This window comes from Protopterus annectens, chromosome 3.part0, assembly GCF_019279795.1.
Source record: "Protopterus annectens isolate FY-2018-M chromosome 3.part0, PAN1.0, whole genome shotgun sequence".
Classification (NCBI taxonomy): Eukaryota; Metazoa; Chordata; order Ceratodontiformes; family Protopteridae; genus Protopterus; species Protopterus annectens.
This window is the reverse complement of record NC_056731.1, coordinates 116,874,208-116,894,517: the sequence shown is the minus strand read 5'-3', so window position 1 is coordinate 116,894,517 and position 20,310 is coordinate 116,874,208. Positions and strand designations below refer to the sequence as shown.

Genomic DNA, 20,310 nt, shown 5'->3' with positions numbered 1-20,310 from the left:
GTCATTTGAGTCTGGTAGTTAATTGCCCTAATAGCAAGGGTAGAAGAAGTGTATACCTTTGTTCCCCATCTATCCATAGCCCTACTGTCTTCATACGTAGGTAGGGCATTAGCACTATCTAAGAGCTGAAAAAGCTTATCTCAGGCAAGAGAGATTAGAGAGGGATCTGTCACAGGATTCTTGTATCATATTTTATGTCTTCAAGCACCTTGTAAAATCTGTCTGGTCTTTTAGGAGCTGGTTGTTGAGTGTTAGGCACTGAAGAGGTGGACTGGAAAGTGTTCTAGAAAGCCTCAAGAACAGGAGAGATTGGGAAAGGGACTGGAGTACTCATTTCAAAAAGGGCATAATACCTCTTCTGTATGTCAGAGATCTGAGTGGATTGCCATTCAAAATGCTTCATCGCATTCTGGATAGTCTCCCAAAGGAAGCTTCCTGAATAGGGGAATATGGAGAGAGTGAGTCCAGTTCATCTGAAGAGATCTGCCCAGGAGAGTGTAAATGAGAAGAATAGTTGAAGGAATGACCTGAATCATAATCTTGTTTTTCTCTCTCTAAATATACATATACTATAAGCCTGCTTTTCTCTCATTTCATATTGCAATTCCTGCTTGTATTATACTAACTTACCTTTAATTTCTTTATAAACCGGCTAAAATTTCTCTCACTATTAAATCATTGTCATATAAATTGCTTCTATTCTTAACTGGTGTTTTCATATTAAGTCTAATTTGGTATAATTATTTAAACTATAGTTGTTTTTTGTATTATTTTTAAAGACTATAAAACTGTTGTTATTGAAATGTTTTGTAACACTTTGGAGCTTTTCACCCTAGGCTTTCAGTAAAATGGATTCCTACCCAGTCTGACTTTTACAGTAATCAAATGTTAATAAATAAATAAATAAACAATGAATCACAGTTTATCAGACATATTCGCAGTCTGCAAGCCCACAGGAGCCATACTAGCCTCTGTCAGGGACTTGGTAGTGGGCAGCTGAGAAATAACCTGATGTACCTCGGGTTCTGCAACCTCAGCAGGTACGTCAGGGTCTGAACCATTGGACTGCATGTTTGTTCTGGGCCTCTTAAGCTTCTTCTTAAATAAAAGAGGGACATGTGGAGATGTGGATTCTATCATCTTGGACTGGGACAGACATTTAAGATGCTGAGTCTCTAGAAAGGTGTTGAGTGAAGAAAGCATCGACGTAAGGGTTTTTGGAATGAACGATTGGTAAATGGAGTAGAATCTGAAATACTGTTGCAGGCCTAGACAGAAAAGGCACTTAGTTAGCAAATTCCTGTATGAAATCTGTCTACTGCACTCACACTTACCCTCCTAGTTGACATCTAACAAATCTGAACAAAAATAGCGTAAGCAAAAATGGAAGGTTCCCCAGTGGGGCACTTATCTGATAAAATGATCGAGTGAATCAATGCTACCAATGATCAAATGGCAATCAGTCTGATAGACGCACAACCTGTGTTACAGCTGGCAGAGAAATAGTTTCAGGGTTCACACTCATAAGTCCTTCTATATATCCCTTAAGTTACGAGCTGAGGTCATGTGTCAGACACACAACCTCAGGAAGGTAAACCTTTGGTACCACAGCCAGATGTCAGCTGTGAAAAACCTTGTGTCTGGAATACTGTAACAGTGTTTTTAGTAAAGACATCTGCAGCTATGTTATTTTTCCTGTCTCCATAACACTCAACCCAATACAGAACCATGCAGTGTACAAGGATAAAAGACTTGGGGTTGTTTACATCTGATGACAAATTGTGGTTAAGTATGTTCCCTTGGTATGTTCAGCACACAGATGCATGCTGACCATCAGTCAAAACTCAGCAGCAGTCACCCGCACAGTGACATTGCCAAGGTAGTCTTACACACAGTTCTGTATTTTGATGCAAACTTCAACATGTGTTGCCATGGCAACTTTAAATTCTGCCTTAAAAAACTCCTGTAGACTGTACCTCCATTTATCTTTTTTATTACATGTGGAATTCATTCCTTGCTTTTCCTGAGAAGTTCATCATTGTTAGAATATGTTATCAAGCCTACTGGAAATGTATTTCTATACAGTATTTACACAAGGAATACTTCAGTGAAACAGTGCAGCAAAAGCAAACTAAGAAATGTGTAGAAAGTACAGGTCTGTAGGTAAATGTACCATAAAACAGAGGCTCTAATAGACCACTGCTGCAGGAGCTTACAATATTAGGGTAATATTATGCCAAGGATATGACCAACCAGACAGCTTATCAAAACAGGTAAATTTACTTACAAAACTGCACTATGTTCAATATTAGATCACAGTTGCAGGAGCCTAAACTATTCAGGTAGCTTACCGTAGTTTAGAAACCAAAAAGGGAGAAGGAAATAAATTAATCTCAAAGCCCCTGGAGAATGGTCCTAGCAAAGTCTCTTCTGGATCTGGAAAAGGAATCCAGTTTATAGTGCTCTATGCACAGAATGCCACTTTGCTGCCTGAGTCTATATTAGATGAATGAAAGTTCATCTTAGCGAATGCTCACATGAGCGAATATTGCAGAACTCAAAACCACACGTGAAATCGCAGTACAGTGAAGATGGGAATATTTGCCCTTTCCTCACTGTATTGCGATCTCAGAGTTGGAATATATATTTGGGGGGGGGGGGTGCAGCCCCCCCACAATTGCAGTTTCGAGTACCTGGATATTCGCTCATGTCAGCGTTCACTGAGATGAACTTTCGTTCATCTAATATTGACCCCAGAATAATTATAGAGTTCACCTATTTCCAGAAAGTCACAGAAGAGTCAAAAGCTCAGAATGGGTTATAACCCTGCCTGGAAGTGGTTCGTTAAGGTGAAAATAGCAAAAGGAAATAGCATGAGTCAACCATCTAGAAATACTCCACTTTTATAATGGTTGTCCTTTTCTCTTAGTTCCCAGGAGACAAACAGCTGATTGGCTTTCCTGAAGGCTTGAGATTTGTCTAGGTAGCATCTGTGCTGCCTGTGGACATCTGGAGTTTAACAAATTTTCCCTTCTTTTTGGGGTTCTGGAAAAAAGGCAGGGATATTAATAGACTGGCTCAAAATAAACTCTGAAACAACTTTAAGCATAAAAGAATAATTAGCTCTTAAAGAAATGCTGTCCTTGTGGAAAATGAGGAAGGGTTGACTCACCATATGATATTTCTAGCAGAAGTAAAACAGTCTTCCATGTGAAGAACCTCACCTTGGTGTGATGAGCTGGCTCAAATGGAGAATGAGTAAGCTTCTCAGGGACAAAATTTAGACCCCAAGGAGTAGGCGCTTGTCTTCTATGTAGACAGATATGTAAAATCCCATTTAAAAGTTGCTTGACTTGGGAATTGGAAGAAGGGGAGAGGAGGGGGGGGCCAAGGTCAGACAAGCAGAAATGGGTGAAATATGAATCTTGACAGAAGAGAAAGAAACACAGAGGCTAATTACTCACACAAATAATCAAGGAACAGGAGGCACTGGACCTTAAAAAGGACCCTTGTCCTTGGAAAATCACCAACTAGAAAATCCTTTCTACTTGGACATAAATGATTTTCCAGTAGTAGTCTCTTTAGTCTCCATCAGTACTTCCTAAACATCCTTAGAAAAAAGGGTATCAAAGCTCTATTATTTGGGCAGTCAGCTGCAGAAATTTCAGAATGGGTTGTATCAAACAACTCCTGTCTGGAGTGAGTAAATAAAGACTGTGGGAGAGTTTGTGGTAATTGCCCTTGGCAAGTTTCAAAAGAAGATAGACCCACTATTACCTGGGACAAAAGGAAGTCACCACCAATATCTATGGGAAGTCATTCTGATCTGAACCTTTAGAAAAAAACCTGGATATCTGTGGAAATGATGAAAAATCAAAAAGGAACATCACCATCCATGGGAATGAGAAAATATATACCTTCCAGGTCTGTTTTCAAGGAATACGGGAGCAGAATTTCTTTAACTGTCTGTTCTGAGAGGAGGCAAACAAAGCTACTTGCCCACAGTTGGATCAATTCCTGGAAGACCCCCAAGTGTAGTTTCTTTTTGTGAGGATCTGTCCTGGTCCTGCATAGCTTATCTGCTACAAAGTTTTTCTCTGATGGAGTTAAACTGAGCTGAGTTGCTATGTCCCAGGCTATCCTACAAAGTCTGCAGAGGATAAGATCTGGTTTCCCTGTTTATTTATGCACAACATCACTGTGGTGCTGTCTGTGAAAGTTTGCAGACATCCTGAAGACTAGTGATAATTTAGGGCTTTCAAAGCATTTATTACTGCCGTCATCTCTTTGACAATTATATGCTTCTGTTTGTACTGTTTATTCCACAGGCATTGCACCTTTACCCCTTTGGAAGCAGCACCCCATGGTCACATCTGAAGCACATGCTGGGATAAACTGAAGAGGGAGTAGAAGGGAGAATGGGAGACCTGAATTCATAGAGAACTTGTCTACCCACCATAGAATCCCCCCCCCCCTACAAAACCCAGACTTAGGATCTAACAAGTTAAAAGGTGCAGATGATAAGCCTAGATTGAAGAGGTACCACTGAATTTCTTTCATTTGAAGTCTGGTGAAGGGACTAATATGAATCATATTGAAGCCATGTACGCCAGTATCCTGACAAATTCCTGGCAGATAAAAACATCAGAATTAAATAAATTTATTAAGTTGATCCACTAAGATAGAAGGAACATAATTCTTACATGCCATGCAAATATTCTTAGGCATTCATTTAAAATTACAAACATTCAATGTGCACATTACTAATACTTGCATATTTACAAATAGATCCAAACTGTATGTTGTTCTCTCCACATAAAGATTTTACTACATTTTCTAGAGAATATGGTGCAAAACATATAGCAAGCATGCCATTTGGAAAACCAGTTCTGTTGCACACAAATGAGTTAATGAGTCATTTGTAATTTCTGTTCTAACAGAACATGAAAGAAACTGATACATTTTTTTTTTATTTCTAAAACAAAGGAGATTTGCTGTGCACTAATCAAATTTCCCTGGATAAAATATAACTACCACTTTAGGTTATGAATGCAAAGAATCATTTGAAGCAACACACATTTCCAGTTACCTATTAAATACAGCAATACTTTGAACAGTTTGATGGTATACGCTCTTATTTGCTTTAGCATTCACAGGTAAGTACTAGACTAACTGCCCTTGTGGGACATTTTAGGCCTAGCCAATTTTTCCAAAGGTGATAAAAACCCTGTATATTCTGTTTGTGAGGTAAACACCTTAACCATTATGCCAATCCCCGTGCACAACTGTGTTGAATATGTCTCACTTCAGCAGAGAAACCTTTAGTGAAGTTTGTGCTACATACCTTGCCGAAGGCAATCAAGAGATGCCTGACCCCAGCTTTTAGAATATGAAGCCTCAAAGAAATAGCAGTAGCCACGGAAAGGAACCCAGTCTTTTCCTTTAATTGCATCTGGACATTTCCCAGGGTGCTCGGGTGGATCAGTTGGAGGAACATCTGCAAGCAAACAAATACCAGTCTCTCAAACTTCACAGTGGAAGAGTCCCTGAGTAAAAGTTTTACTTCAGTTAACGGATTTTACATTTTTTCAAATTCTCTGTAAATAGATGCACAGTTTAAACACAATAGTCTGCTTTCATGAGTAATATCCATTTGAGTTGCAAAGTAATCAGCTGTAAAACTAACTGACTCAAAGACAAAACTCATAGTTAGGGTTGGTTGTACATTCTATTCCAAAAGGCTGGCCACTAACTGTGTCCTACAGGGCTCCATGTTGTTTCCATTGTTTGGAATTGACTTTGCTAATATCTAAGTAAACATCCATGGTCCATGGCTTACAAAGTTTGCAGGTGTCTGCAAACTGACTGCTGTCATTAACTCAATAGCAGCTTTTTTCTGGGAAGCATGGATACCCTGACATCTACCACATAGAGGAATCTTCCTACAAAGTTGACACTGTGATTAAAGACCTTACATGAAAAATTAACTCTCTTTTGTCCACTAAATAGCATGTATTGTCAAAAAATACTTCTAACTTGCCCAACCAACCACTAAATAATTATCATCCAGATCTTAAGAGGTTATTGCCCCCTATATCCCCCCAGTCCCAATCACAATAGAATATATTTTTTCTTTCATGGACTTGTTCAAACATATTAATTAAATCAGGAAACTCCAAAAAGTCTTAATGAAAAAAGTCTCAGATATGAGCTCCTTAAGTTGTAAAAGGCATATACTCTGTCTCCTACAGACTCTTACATGCAGCATCTGTTTTGCCTATAAGGCAATAAAGGACCCAATCTTGACAGACCGCTTATATATTAAAAAAGCTGGCAATATCACAATTTTCTACTGTTAAGAACCTAAGCTTTCATTGAAATATTAGTAGCACCTCTACCTAAGACCGCTGTCACTACCAAAGAATTTCCTTCATTCAGAACAAACTCCTACTCCATGCCATACAAAGTAGCTTCCTAACTCTCTTTAAAGCCAGCCTCAGTGAGTAAACAGGGATCTGTAAACTCATCAAAGGCCTACCTGTACAGGCTCTTAATGATAGCAGAAGAAAGATGTGGGTACAGCAGGGGCTAGAATTCTAAACATCTGCAGGAGTGATTTTCTATTATAAACTTATGAACTATAACATATGGGGTATGATCTGAGAAACCTGACCATAATTCTTTGCAACATGTTAATATATGAGCTGCCCAGATATACGGCAAAGAAAAATGTGTACAACTGGAAAATGTTTTATAGCTCTGAAAGCTGTAATATGCACCACTGAGACACACAGCCAGAGGGAAATGCACCACTCATCAACAAACAGTTGCAGAAGCTCTTTGTCACATTCTCACACGTTTGTGTGTGTGTGTGTGTGTGTGTGTGTGTGTGTGTGTGTGTGTGTGTGTGTGTGTGTGTGTGTGTGTGTGTGCATGTATGTGCGTGAATGCGTGTGTGTGTGTGTGTGTGTGTGTGTGTGTGTGTGCGTGGGTATGCGTGTGTTTGTGTGTGTGTGTGTGTGTGTGTGGTTGTACATGTGTGTGAGAGACAGTGCAAAGTGCAAGTTTTCAATACTCTCAGGTTTCTCTGTAATTAATCAAAAGGTGCTTCAACAAAGTATTACTTTAAGGGTCTGCACACACAACAAAGTATTTTTTTAAGGGTGTGCACACTTATGCAGTCAGCGTATTGTATGTTTTTTATTTTTCATATTTTTCTCCTAATAGATTTGTTTGTTTTTCAATTGAATTGTACAGGTTATACTTCACATTAAAGGTGGGAAAAGTTTTGAAATGCTTTATTGTGGTCTCATTTCTTTATATCACAAAAACCTGGCATTTTAACAGGGGTGTGTACACTTTTTATATCCGCTGTATATTCCATTACCCCAAAAATTAATTAATATTAGACAATGATCCACATTTTGCAAGCCAAAAAGTCCATATCATTTTGTGAAAGAATGTGAATTTAAACAAATGACTTCACAACCCAGGTAAATATATGCAAAACAACAGAATGCATGGTCCAGACTTAAAAGAATGTGGTAAGAAAATGTGACAGTACTAGAGCCTCAGACTCACGTCTTTTAATTCTAGAATAGTATAATATATCTGCAGCATGTAAAATGCTCAGCATCAAAAATGCTGTTAGATGTCTTAAAACTAAGTTACCTAAAAGTTTCTGTATGAATAATTGCATTGTGTATAATCGGCATTGGTACTGGCCCCTTTTCCCCATTTCTTTCACATGAACTTGTGGAGTCACACCAACAACAGTCAAATCACCTAGATAAAGTTTATTTTTTTTATTTTTTTTTTTTTTATAAAAATGTGATTATTTGATGCTAAAACATCTAAAGATTTAGAAGACCACAACTCAGAACACTCTCTAAATTGCAAAACACAAAAAGGACAAGCCTCCCCACACACCCCTCAACATGAAAGCATGACCCCACAATGCCAAATGATTTAGGTATATATATATATATATATATATATATATATATATATATATACACATATATACACACACACACACACACACACACACACATATATATATATATATATATATATATATATATATATATATATATATTAAAATGTTAAAATGCCAGGTTTGTGAGATATAGAAAAATGAGACCACAATAAATTATTTCAAAATTTTCCCATCTTTAATGTGACCTATAACCTGTACAATTCAATTGAAAAACAAACAAATCTGTTAGGGGAAAAATATAAAAAATAAAAAACATACAATACACTGGTTGCATAAGTGTGCACACCCTTAAACTAATACTTTGTTGAAGTACCTTTTGATTTCAATTACAGCATTCAGTCTTCTTGGGTAGGAGTCTATGAGCATGGCACATCTTGACTTGACAAAATTTGCCCACTCTTCCTTGCAAACTCACAATAAATCTGTCAGATTGTGAGGACAGTTGCATCCTGGGGGATAATTTGTCTGACACTTTATAACCTTTAACACTGTCATTATTTCTAACATAATTTGCAAGAGCCAATCAGATTATCCTCTATCTTCTACTCCTCTAAGCCAATCAGATTATCCTCTAGCTACCCCCGCTGGCCTCCTCACAGAAGTTACTTCTACCTCCCTTCGACTGTGGCGCCATTTTTGAATCCCTCCACCAAGGGTCCACAGCCTCTCCTCCCTAGTCCTGCGGTCTGGACTGCCCAACTTGCACACTGGTTGGTCTACTTAACGTAGTTGTATTAAGCTGTATAGTTTCTAGTTGTGTTCTTATTCTTGCTTATATAAACAATTTATCTTGCTTATTCTTGCTTGTAACACAATTTAATATCGCCTGCATAACACTTTATCTTGTTTGAAAACATGAACAAAAGCTTGTATACATGTCTTTCTAAACCTAATTAGGATATCGCTGTCCTTCCTACTGTGTTTTATTCCCGCTTATTATAATCACCAGTATAGTGTCTAATTGAACTGCTTAGTAATGCAGCCCCTTCTGCAGTGCAAAAACTAGCATACTGACCCTGTAATCAGCTTTACTGGGTTGAGCTAGGCTATTGTTTTAAAGAATAACCTGGCAAATGGGATTGTAGTTGGTGTTATACCTGTCCCATTTGTGTGTCTGCTACTATTTTTCATTTGGTGTGCACAATAGGCCACCTCGTGGCCTTCATAGCGTTATTAACAAGTACTGCACTAAAGTGGAGCTCGTATAATAGATCATTTATAGTAGTGGCTTTTATAGCATTATCAATGAGTATTGCACTAAAGTAGAGCATGCCCATAAAAGCGCATTTACAAAATGCCTGTCCTTTTTAGATTTTAACTGTGTTCCCCTCTGGCTCAGCTGTTACTGTCTTTTTCATTGCGCTGAGTACCTGCAAGAGCATTTAAAAGCACAACGCCCAGCATATCTGCTTCTTTTTTCTTATGGCATGTGCACAAGACCACCTCGTGGCCTAATTGCATTATTATTAACAGGTTCTGCACAAAATTAAAGCATGCCTACAAAAAGCACATCTTAGAACAGTCGATTCTTCTTAGAATTCTACCGCGCTTAGCCTGGGACACAGCTGAACGCCTGGTCACATCAGACTGTACAACGCTAATTTATAGGCACAGCTGTTACTCTAGCTCTGAGCCTGACACCCAAGCAAACTTTGGAAGGCATACATGATATTCATTTTCCGCATTTTGTGTAAAAAAGCTTCAAAAAAGCTCCCAGCTATTCTAAAGCTCTTCACAGAGTGCCTGTTCTTATCACTTTTTACTGCACTACTTCACTGGCACAACTGATAATTCTTCATTGCGTTTTGTGCTCAAATAAGCTAATAAAAGCTCCTTACCAATTAAAAGCGCATCTTAGAACGCTTGTTGGTTTTGAATTCCAGCGTGCTATTCCACTGTTACTGCTGATAATTTATTTGTGTTAAGTGCTTAAATAAGCACAACATGACCCATTCAAGTTGTTCTGCTGAGGTTTCTGTATAATTTTCTGTACTGATGTTACATTATTTCAGTAACCTTCCTGCATTAGATTACTTTGTATAGTTTTGTGATTTTCCCTGCACTAGAACACTCTTTGTAGTTTCTATGGGACATGATCAACCCTGCCTGATATTGTCTATACTAAGCTAACTACAGTGTTACTATCTCCTCACAAATTGCATTTAGAGTCTCCAATATTTACTAAGCTGTAAAATACTTGATATTTGCTTAATGAAATAGCAGATAAACTGTTTTTGTAATTGTAACTCTCACTGCTTGAATAATACTATTTCTAGCCTTCCTTTCTCCTGCTCTCCCCCACCTATCTGCCACTACTCTCTTCTAACAATCTCCCTCTCACCTCGACACTAATGACTCAATCTATACCTATTCTCTAGCCTAGTCTCTAACTACTGCACTCTGCTACACTATCCCATCTGCCCATTAAATTGCTACTCTCCTACCATTCTCCCCCTCCTTCTCCTCTCATTTTTCCTCACCTGTATTTTAAACTAATTTCTGCATTGTCTCTCTGCCACAGTACTTCAGCCCTGGGTCCTCCCTCCCTGCATTTAAGTAAAAAGGAATTTCCTCCAATTAATTCCCGAAGGCACCCTGAATCCCAGCTGCTTGACTGGCACACTGAAAACTACCATTTAAGGAGTCCCCCCTACAAGATTGAGTTAATGTATGTGCTTAAAACACGGAAATTAATTACTGTATACTTGTGCTATTTTTAAGTCGGACCTCCTTGTGTGCACTCCAGCAGCCTACCGCAGACTGGTTTACTCCCTCCCCCTTCTAATTCCCCCAACCTAGAACTTACTAAAACCTACAACAGGTTTGGTCATTCCCCTGCTACTTACTATTTTTTCTCCACTAGGTGGAAGTCTCTGCCTATACAACCCGAGCCTCTCAGTTTTTTCCCAACTGGTTTTTTAGTCTTACTCTAAGAACTGGCTGAAATTTAACTTCATTAAATTACAAACATCTTTTTTCAACTTGCACAACCCTCTTGAAACGCTAACCTACTCTACCTTGCCTGGCACTTGTAGCTCAAAACTTTCTATTATAGCTATTAAACTACACTTAGCTGATACTTTTTCTGCTGCACTCACCTCTTTGGCACTTCCAGCTCCATTCGCCTTGTGGGCTCACTCCGCTCCCCTACCCTACCCCCAATTCCCACCCATCCCAGTGCTCTTTGCTTTATTTTCCCCATTACCTCACCTGTCAGCCCAATTAGCCATTAGCTTTCCTCTCCTCAATACCCCTCCCACACAAAACCCTCCCTCATACACTCCTGCAAACACATCCCTCCCTCATACTTATACCCTCCCCACTGTTCTATAATTCCCAATATAACTCTAAAACTTTATTTCTTCCTCCCTTAATTCCCATAATAACTCTAATACATTACTACACATTATTCTCAGTCATAACCATCAATACCCTTTAAAATCCACATTTCTCTCTCTTTATAATCTCTCTCTCTCTCTCTCTCTCTCTCTCTCTCTCTCTCTCTCTCTCTCTCTCTCTCCTCTAACATGTTATCTTTAAGTCACCATATCCTCCAAGCCCCCTATCTCATTCTTCTGTTACTAATTCCCTTATACCAAGCTACCTCTTATTCCTTCCATGCCTGTCCAATACTACCAACAAAAACTACCTCCAAACATACTCTCTCATAACCTCAATCTTCTTTTCATTTCCACTCTATCTCCCCTTCCCTCATTCAATCCAACCCTCTGCACCTATTCCATCCAAAAATCTTCTCCTCTAAACCCAAGATAGTGTCTTCTACTCCTATCTATAATCTTCCCAAACCTACACCTTGCAAACCAAAATGCCAAAAGGATGTCTCATTCTACAAACTAATCCAAGCAGGTGACATCGATCCTAACCCTGGTCCCATATCCTGTAACAACTCCACCAATCCCAAATATTTTTCCACCCTTCATAATACCCTAAAGATCTTTACAATAAACGCACAGAGTCTTAACAATAAATCTCACCTATTCCACACCTGGCTAAGCCATAACAAACCTGACATCCTATCTGAAACCTGGCTCAACCCTTCCATCTCTGATTCAGAGATCCTGACCCCAGGATTTCATATTCTCAGGAATGATCGAGTAAATAAATAAGGTGGTGGCACTGCCCTAGTCTACACTCACATTAATTCCTCTCCAAATTCCAATCCCCCAATTCCAGAACACTGAACTAACCGCTGGACTATTAAAATTAAACAAGCACAAAAATATTTGCTTAATTGCCCTCTATATCTCTCCAGGTAATAATATATCAATACTTGAAGAAATTCTCCTATGGGCTTCCACAAAAATCAGTTATGAGACTTACATCTTAGGAGATGTAAATATTGATTGGAATAAACTCAATTGCCCCTCTCCATCCCTATCCATCAACCTCTACAATTGCACTCAGACAATCCTCTCTATCACCCAACCTAATGAAACTAATTCCCCAGGATCCACCTTAGATCGGATCATAGTCTCTAACCCTAATAAAATAACCAGCTCTGGTACAATCCCTGATATCTTTAGTGACCATCTCCCAGCCTTCATTCATCGCTCCACTAGCTCTTCCCCATACCAGCATCAATTTATCCAAACTCACAACCTTTGCAACTTCACACCCGCTGCTTTCTAAAATATATTCAAACAAATGAACTGTCATATTCCAACCCCCCTCGATTAAAGGTCTAGGCCATTTCAACACTGTCTTCCTTGACACTTTAAACTCCATAGCCCCCCTAAGAAATAAAAGGATCAAACATAACACAGCTCCATGGCTTTCGAAAGAGACCAAACAAATTATGCACTAAAGGAACAAACTATGGAAACTTCACCAAAAAAAATCTACCCAATACCTTGCTTCACTATAAACAGCTCCGCAACCTTGCAAAACAGCTAATCAAGAAGAACAAAAAAAGCTACTATACTAAGCTCCAGTCAAATAACTATAATAATCCAAAACAATTCTGGAAGTCTATAAACTCACTTCTCCATCCAGGGTCAAAAACAAATCCGTGTTTCAACCCAAGTAAAACTGACCTTGAACTAGGCTCTGAATTCAATTCTTTCTTCATCGAAACCATCTCTGCCCTCACAAAATCTTTTCCCAGCAATAACCCAGCTAACCCTCACCTTCCACCCCAAACCCACCAAACTACCTTCCAACTCTGTTTGACCTTAAACCTGTCTCCACAACTCTCATAAAAAAACTATCAAAACTCAAACCCTGCTCTAATGCACCCGACAACATCCCCTCGTCCTATCTAAAACTTGCCGCAGATGGTATTGCTCTCCCAATCAGTATCATTATAAACAGATCAATAAAAGAATCCTATGTCCCCAAACTCTGGCACTCAGCCTTCATTCTCCCTCTCCATAAGGGAGGAAAAAATACCAGCACCTCAAACTTCCGTCCTATTGCCTAACTCTCCCCTGTATCTAAAATCCTTGAAAAGTGCATCCACCTCCAACTTATGCCATTCCTGACCCAAAATAACCTCCTCACACCAACTCAGCATGGCTTTTGCCCTGGCCACAGCACCATAACTGCCCTAATCTCTTTCTTAGATACTGTCAATCAAGCTTGACATTCAGGGCAGCTAGTTTCCACTGTTCTTCTTGATCTGTCCAAGACGTTTGACACTATTGCCCACAACCATTTCTCTATCATCTCTCTAACCTTCACATCTCACCTAAAACTCAATCCTGGTTCTCCAGCTATTTATCAAACAGATCTCAGGCTGTCAAATGGAAAAACTCCATTTCTTCCTTCTTACCCACCCCAACTGGTGTCTCACAGGGATCCATCCTCAGACCTATGCTATTCAACATCTTCATCAATAACTTTCACACTGCTATTCCTGACAACAAAATAATTCAATACGTGGATGACTCAACCGTAGTCTGCTCTACCTCAAACCTCTCTGAATTGCTGTCTAAAACACAAACTGCCTTCTCAAAAACTGAAAAGTGGATGCACCTAAACCACCTCTCTCTTAATGCTAACAAATCCAAGATTCTTATATTCCCACCAACTAAAAAGCACTCCTTCAATTAAAATGACTTCCTTAGCCAAACACACCTATAGAAGTCATACCCTCAGCTAAACTACTTGGTATAATTGTTGATGAACACCTAAAGTTTGATATACATGTACAACAAAACATAAAAAAAACACCCAAAGCTAGGTATGTTATATAGGAACAATCACTTTCTCTCCAACACAACTAGGCACACTCTGGCCTCTACTTTTCTTCTTCCTTCCTTCCTATATGGTGCTCCTCTCCTAACCAACCTGTCTTCCTCTACTATCGCAAATCCTTCCTTACTATATAGTGCTCATCTCCTAACCAACCTGTCCTCCTCTACTACCTGAAATCCTTCCTTACTATATGGTGCTCCTCTCCTAACCAACCTGTCTTCCTCTACTACCTCAAATCCTTCCTTACTATATGGTGCTCCACTCCTAATCAACTTGTCTTCCTCTACTACCTCAAATCCTTCCTTACTATATGGTGCTCCTCTCCTAACCAACCTGCCTTCCTCTGCTACCTCAAATCCTTCCTTACTATATGGTGCTCCTCTCCTAACCAACCTGTCTTCCTCTACTACCTCAAATCCTTCCTTACTATATGGTGCTCCTCTCCTAACCAACCTGTCTTCCTCTACTACCTCAAATCCTTCTTTACTATATGGTGCTCCTCTTCTAACCAACCTGTCTTCCTCTGTTACCTCAAAACTAGAAAGCTGCTACAATATAATCACTAAATTTTCCTCCAAATCCAAAAATTTCACTCATCACTGCCTTACTCTGCAAGCCCTGAACTGGCTAGAACTATCAAACTATATAGATTACCTACAACTCTCTATAGCACACACACACACACACACACACACACACACACACACACACACACACACCCACACACACCCACACACACACACACACACACATTTTTCAGCCTAAAAAATACCCTGCTCTAACTAATATCCTTCCACCTTATATTCCCAATAGAGCCCTTAGATCTGGGCATCAGAACTTAATTGCTATCCATAAACCTAAACATCTGCTGGCCAGCCGCTCCTCTCCTATGCTCTTGGCCAAAAAATGGAATTCCCTTCCTTCCTCACTAAGAACCATCCCAAACTCTGAAAATTTCAAGGCCCTGCTTTATAAACACCTGTCTACCAAATGGAAATGCCCCTGCCTCCTCCCTACTTAATCTTTGATCACTTCAAGTATAAGAGTCTCCCCATACTGACACATACGCCCTATATTCCTTGTACAGACCTATTCTTACAGCTCTATCAAATTGCCCTGTAATCTCCTGCAGATTTATCCCTCTACTTAATTCTTCTACTCCTACAGCTATACTTGCTCAACAAAACTTGTAAATATTGTAAATATAGAGTACTCCTTTCTTCTCTAATACGTGCACATAAAGCATCTCCACTATATCTCAATTCCTGTAACTTCTCAATACATGTAAATATCTATACAACCTTAACACTCAGTTTCAAAGAGTTGCAAAGAATTACTGCTTACCTATGCTAATGTAAAAAAGCTTAATTTTAATCAGTTCCATAAGAATTATAATCTGTACTGTCTTGTATTCCTTGTAATCACATTTGTAAACTGTTTAATTCATTCTAAAACCTTGCTTGTATTTCTTGTAAATCTTGTATGTATTCTGATTTAATGCATTCTCGGAGCTTTTCTCCCCAGGCCTCCACTAAAAATGGGCCATGTTGACCCAGTGGACTTCTCCGGTAATCAAACTGGAATAAATAAATAAATAAATAAGAGGCTGAATAGCCAGGGCAAAGAGTAATGGGAAGAAGGGGCGCCCCTGTTTAGTGCCTGTTAATATTTCAAATGGGCTAGATAGATAAGAGCCAATCTTTACATAGCCTATGGACCTTTCATATAGATTTTTAATTAATCCTATAAGGTTTGGGGAGAAATTGTGTTTCTGCAGAGCTTTAAACAGATATGTCCAACTTAGGGAGTCAAAAGTTTTATCTATATCGAGGCTTAAAATACACAGCTCATTTTTCTTCTTGTTTGCTAAGTCTATTAAGGACATAAATCTAATTATATTTTCTTGTACCTTTCTGTTTTTGATAAACCCAGTTTGGTCTTCATGAATTAATACTGAAAGAATATTTTTTAATCTGTCTAGTAAGATAGACATGAATATCTTGTAATCAATGTTAAGCAAAGAAATTGACCTGTATGATGTGCAAAGATTGGACTCTTATTTGGTTTTAATATGGGAGAGATGATAGAATATTTCCATGAGGGAGTTTTAACTTCTTGGAATGCATTGAGTAAGATTTTGAAGATGTTATCAGGTAAGAGTTTATAAAATTCTGGAATTGGACCATCAAGCCCTGGTGCCTTTTTTGTCTTAAGATTTTTTAATTGTTCCTTTAATTCTTTAAAGGAAAAGGGTCTGTCTATGTTATTCATATTGTGTTTAGATAGCTTCTTTTGAATATTAGCAACTTTTGCTATCATTTGTAGATGAGTTAATATTATTAATATTCTTGTCATTTTTTTAAAAACATAATAAGATATTTTTAGATCCATTACTTTGACAGTCATTATTTCTAGTGTATATTATTTCTTTTATATGACTTTTTTATTTAGATATGTAGATCTAATCACAATATTGTGCATACTCTTAGGATTAATTGAGTAGGATTGTAATCTGATTTTTTCCAGATTGATTGATATTTTATGCTGCATGATATCCTCACATTCCTTGTGCAGTTTACATATGTCAGCTAATGCAGATTTGTCATTTGATGTAAGTTTTAGTTCATCAATTTCTTTTTGTATGTCTACCATTTTTTTATCCGACTTGTTCCTTTTATTTATATACCAACTTTTGACTTTACCATGTAAGACTACTTTTAAAGTGTTTCATAGGATAATATCTGAAACCTCTCCATTATTATTGGTGTCTAGGTAAAGCTTTATTTCATCTAGAAAACATTCCTTAAATCCTTGTACTATTACTAGATAAGCAGGTAGTCTTTGGCAGAAGTTTAAGGGGTCAGTATTAAGAGTTACACTGAAAGTGATAGCACTGTGGTCAGACATAGAGCATGATGTCAGCATTGCATTATCAGTTTTGGCCAGCAAAAGAACTGGTTACAAAGACTTTGTCTATGTTGGTCTGAGTGCCAAATATGTAAGAGTTGTGAGAATATTTCAGGGAGGATAATATTTTTATACCATCAATGTCAATTAGGTTCCTGTCATTTATGTAGTTGTTCAAGTGCTTGGCAACAGGGGCATCTTGAAGGGCTTACAGCTTGTGGTGTCAGTGGAGGATAAGATACAATTAAAATCACCTGCTAATAGTAACTCACCTTTGGAATATAATGTTATGGTGTCTAAATGATTTTTCACAGTTTGTCCCAATCCAGCAGATGTTTGCAAAAGTGTACCTCTTTTTATCTAGTTTTAGTATGACTAAAGCAAGTATACTATCATTGCTTTAGTATGAGTCAACTATTTCTGGAATTCTCATTGATTTTCTGTGTAAAATTAGGACACCTCTTCTTTTGTGGTTGTAGTTTGAACTTACCAAAATATTATAATCCTTAAAGATTAATTTGTTTAGCTCTTCTGTTCCTAAGTGGGATTCCTGAATGAATGCAAAATCTGCTTTATGTAGCATTAAACATTTGTTGATACTACTCCATTTCATGGGGTTGTTCAAGCCATTGACATTAATAGATATAATATTAAATTGTATAATTTGATGAAGACTGTAATGCATGCAAAGTGTATATAGTTATATATTTATATATATTTTTAGATTGCCAAATGGTCTAAGGTTTACATATTTCCAGCCATGTAGTATGTTGTCTTGAATAAAATGACCAACTTAATAATCTGGTTAAATAAGAGGTACACATCAATATCAATTTTATTTTAAAGTTCATAAGGGTTATATTATTATGACAGCTACTAAGTAGGGCAGGACCAGCTCAAATGTTACACTGATGGGAGAAGGGATGTGAATTTAACATCTATAGCAATAACACTGTTTTACAGCACAATAAGCCACTCCCTTGCCTGATAAAAAGTATATATAGTTAGAAAGCTTGTGAGTAAACTATTACTCTGTTATTTTTATGTTATTCGAATCGCTTGTCTGTGTACTTAATAAAGGATTTTCAACTGGAAACAAGCAGTCTACCCTGCTTGGATTACATTTGAATACTTAGTAATTCTGTATAATATTTCCAATTACATGTTTTTTATTATTTTTTTTACTTAGGATGAGTTTAAATTCACTACTTCTACCATTAATAAATCTGATTACTATATAGTGATTAACTACATATATATGGATTGAAAATCTTCCACACAGAGAAGTTTCTTACACTGTTTTGTTTTTGGATCCTCTATACTTGTTTAGTGGGTTGTTTGAGACTTCAGGGATACCATGGAGATTACTTGTTTTTTAAAATTGAAAAGTGCTTTCCTTGAATCATTATGACAAATACATTTTTAAAACTGTTATGGACAATTTAAAAACTTTAAATTTAAAAATAAAACTATATTTTAATAACCTTCTGCATGGATGAACTATATCCAAGCTTACTATAGCTCTCATAGAAGCCACAAACTAACCCTCTCATGAAATCTAGTGGGAATTCCTAGCTACTGCAAGCAGAAGGGAAACTGCATGTACATTAAAAACATACAAAAGGAGAAATTCAGTTTAATAAACTATGTATGCATGAACTAAGAACATGAAGCTACATACAATTTCTTAAAATTCTTTTTATCTAAACAGACTAACTAAGATAAATTGATTAATCCTAATAATTATTTGTTGCTATGAGTAAATACATAACTGTAATGTCATTAAAGCAGACAGGAAAAATATGCATTTAAAACTGTCACTGTTAGAAACATATTTGTAATTCTTATTTAAATATAAATGTAATTCAGTTTAAATAAATCACTATTTACAGTAAAACATAAGCTTATAAGACTTTTTAGATAAAAAATGAATTAAAATACAGTTCAAACAATCATTCTTGAATCTGATTGGCTGTTAGTGTTCAATGAAGAGAAACAGATTCAGAGGTCACACCTACTACCTGGAAGACAGCACAGATTGTTTCTCATGAGTTTGTCAGCTATCTGAAGCCTTTAGAAGCTTGAGCTTGTCACAAAAGTTGTCCGAATTCCATCATAAAAGTAAGTAGGCAGGAATTTTCTAGCGAAGTGAAGCCTTTAAGCATAACTTGTAAAATCATGAATATTTAAAATAAAGGCTCCAAATTACCAACCATACATAGCTATAAGATATATTAGCTAAATGGAGCACATTGCAGAAGTTCAGCTAAATCGTAAATGCATATATAATAATAAAATGTCACCACTTTCTTTTTAATTACTTAACAGTAGCACAGTAAGTATTTCTCTCTCCTGCAGTGATTAAACACTAGGACTAAAACAAAAAGGGAAGGTACATACATGAAGAAATAACTACAGGATATAAAAGAAATATATATAAATTTATGAAATGAGTAAGAAAGTTATGTTACACCATTTCACTAGTGCTATGCCATGTATATAAAGAGATAAAAGTATAAAGCAGTAGTTTGCAGTTGGATACGATTTTGATTTACTAGAATTTTGAGTACTATATATTATTTATAAAGTTAGCATTGCTGTGGGAAAGATAATTGGAGAGAAAAATAGTTAATTATGTTCTGTGTATGATTCCACATTATTTAGAAGGGAAAAAACAAAAACTTGAATGAAATGCGAAGTTATGTATAATCATTTGTCTCTGGGTTTCTTTTTTTGTTTAATAGTCCACTCATTTTTGAAGCTTGTTTTATTAAGTTCATTGAAGAATCCATGGGTTCAGGTTGACTTAAAAGGTTCTTTTTTTGGACAAATGTGGATGCTTGTTCAAGACAGTCAAAAGTTTTCTTTCCTTCTGGCAGGAATAGTCTTATTCTTGCTGGGAATATAAGTTGTGCTTTGATTCCTTCCTTTTTTAATAATTTTATTGGAGGGACACATGCTCTCATTTGGACATTACAAAGGGTGAAAAGTTGTTGTCAAACCTGATAGTTTAGTCACCAATTTTTAATGGAACAAGAAACCAAGCAGTTCTTAAAACAAGATCCTTGTCTTGAGTGGAGATAAATCTTACAATAATAGATCTTGGATGGCTATTTTTACTGGATACATGCCCTTTCTATCCCGAAAGATAGTGCTTAAGATAGGTTTATGAGCAGCTCCAAATTTTC

At 37.3% G+C, this 20,310-nt stretch overlaps 1 protein-coding gene across 2 annotated transcripts in view; it reads right to left on the bottom strand.

Annotated features, from left to right (window-relative positions):
- The window catches only part of MRC1 (mannose receptor C-type 1), a 1,874,292-nt gene that overhangs the window by 324,234 nt on the left and 1,529,748 nt on the right, over positions 1-20,310 (bottom strand). For both annotated transcript variants that reach the window (XM_044064625.1, XM_044064626.1), the window contains one exon: positions 5,345-5,497. In XM_044064625.1, the coding sequence (XP_043920560.1) occupies positions 5,345-5,497 (153 nt within the window). The remainder of the gene's footprint in view (positions 1-5,344; positions 5,498-20,310) is intronic.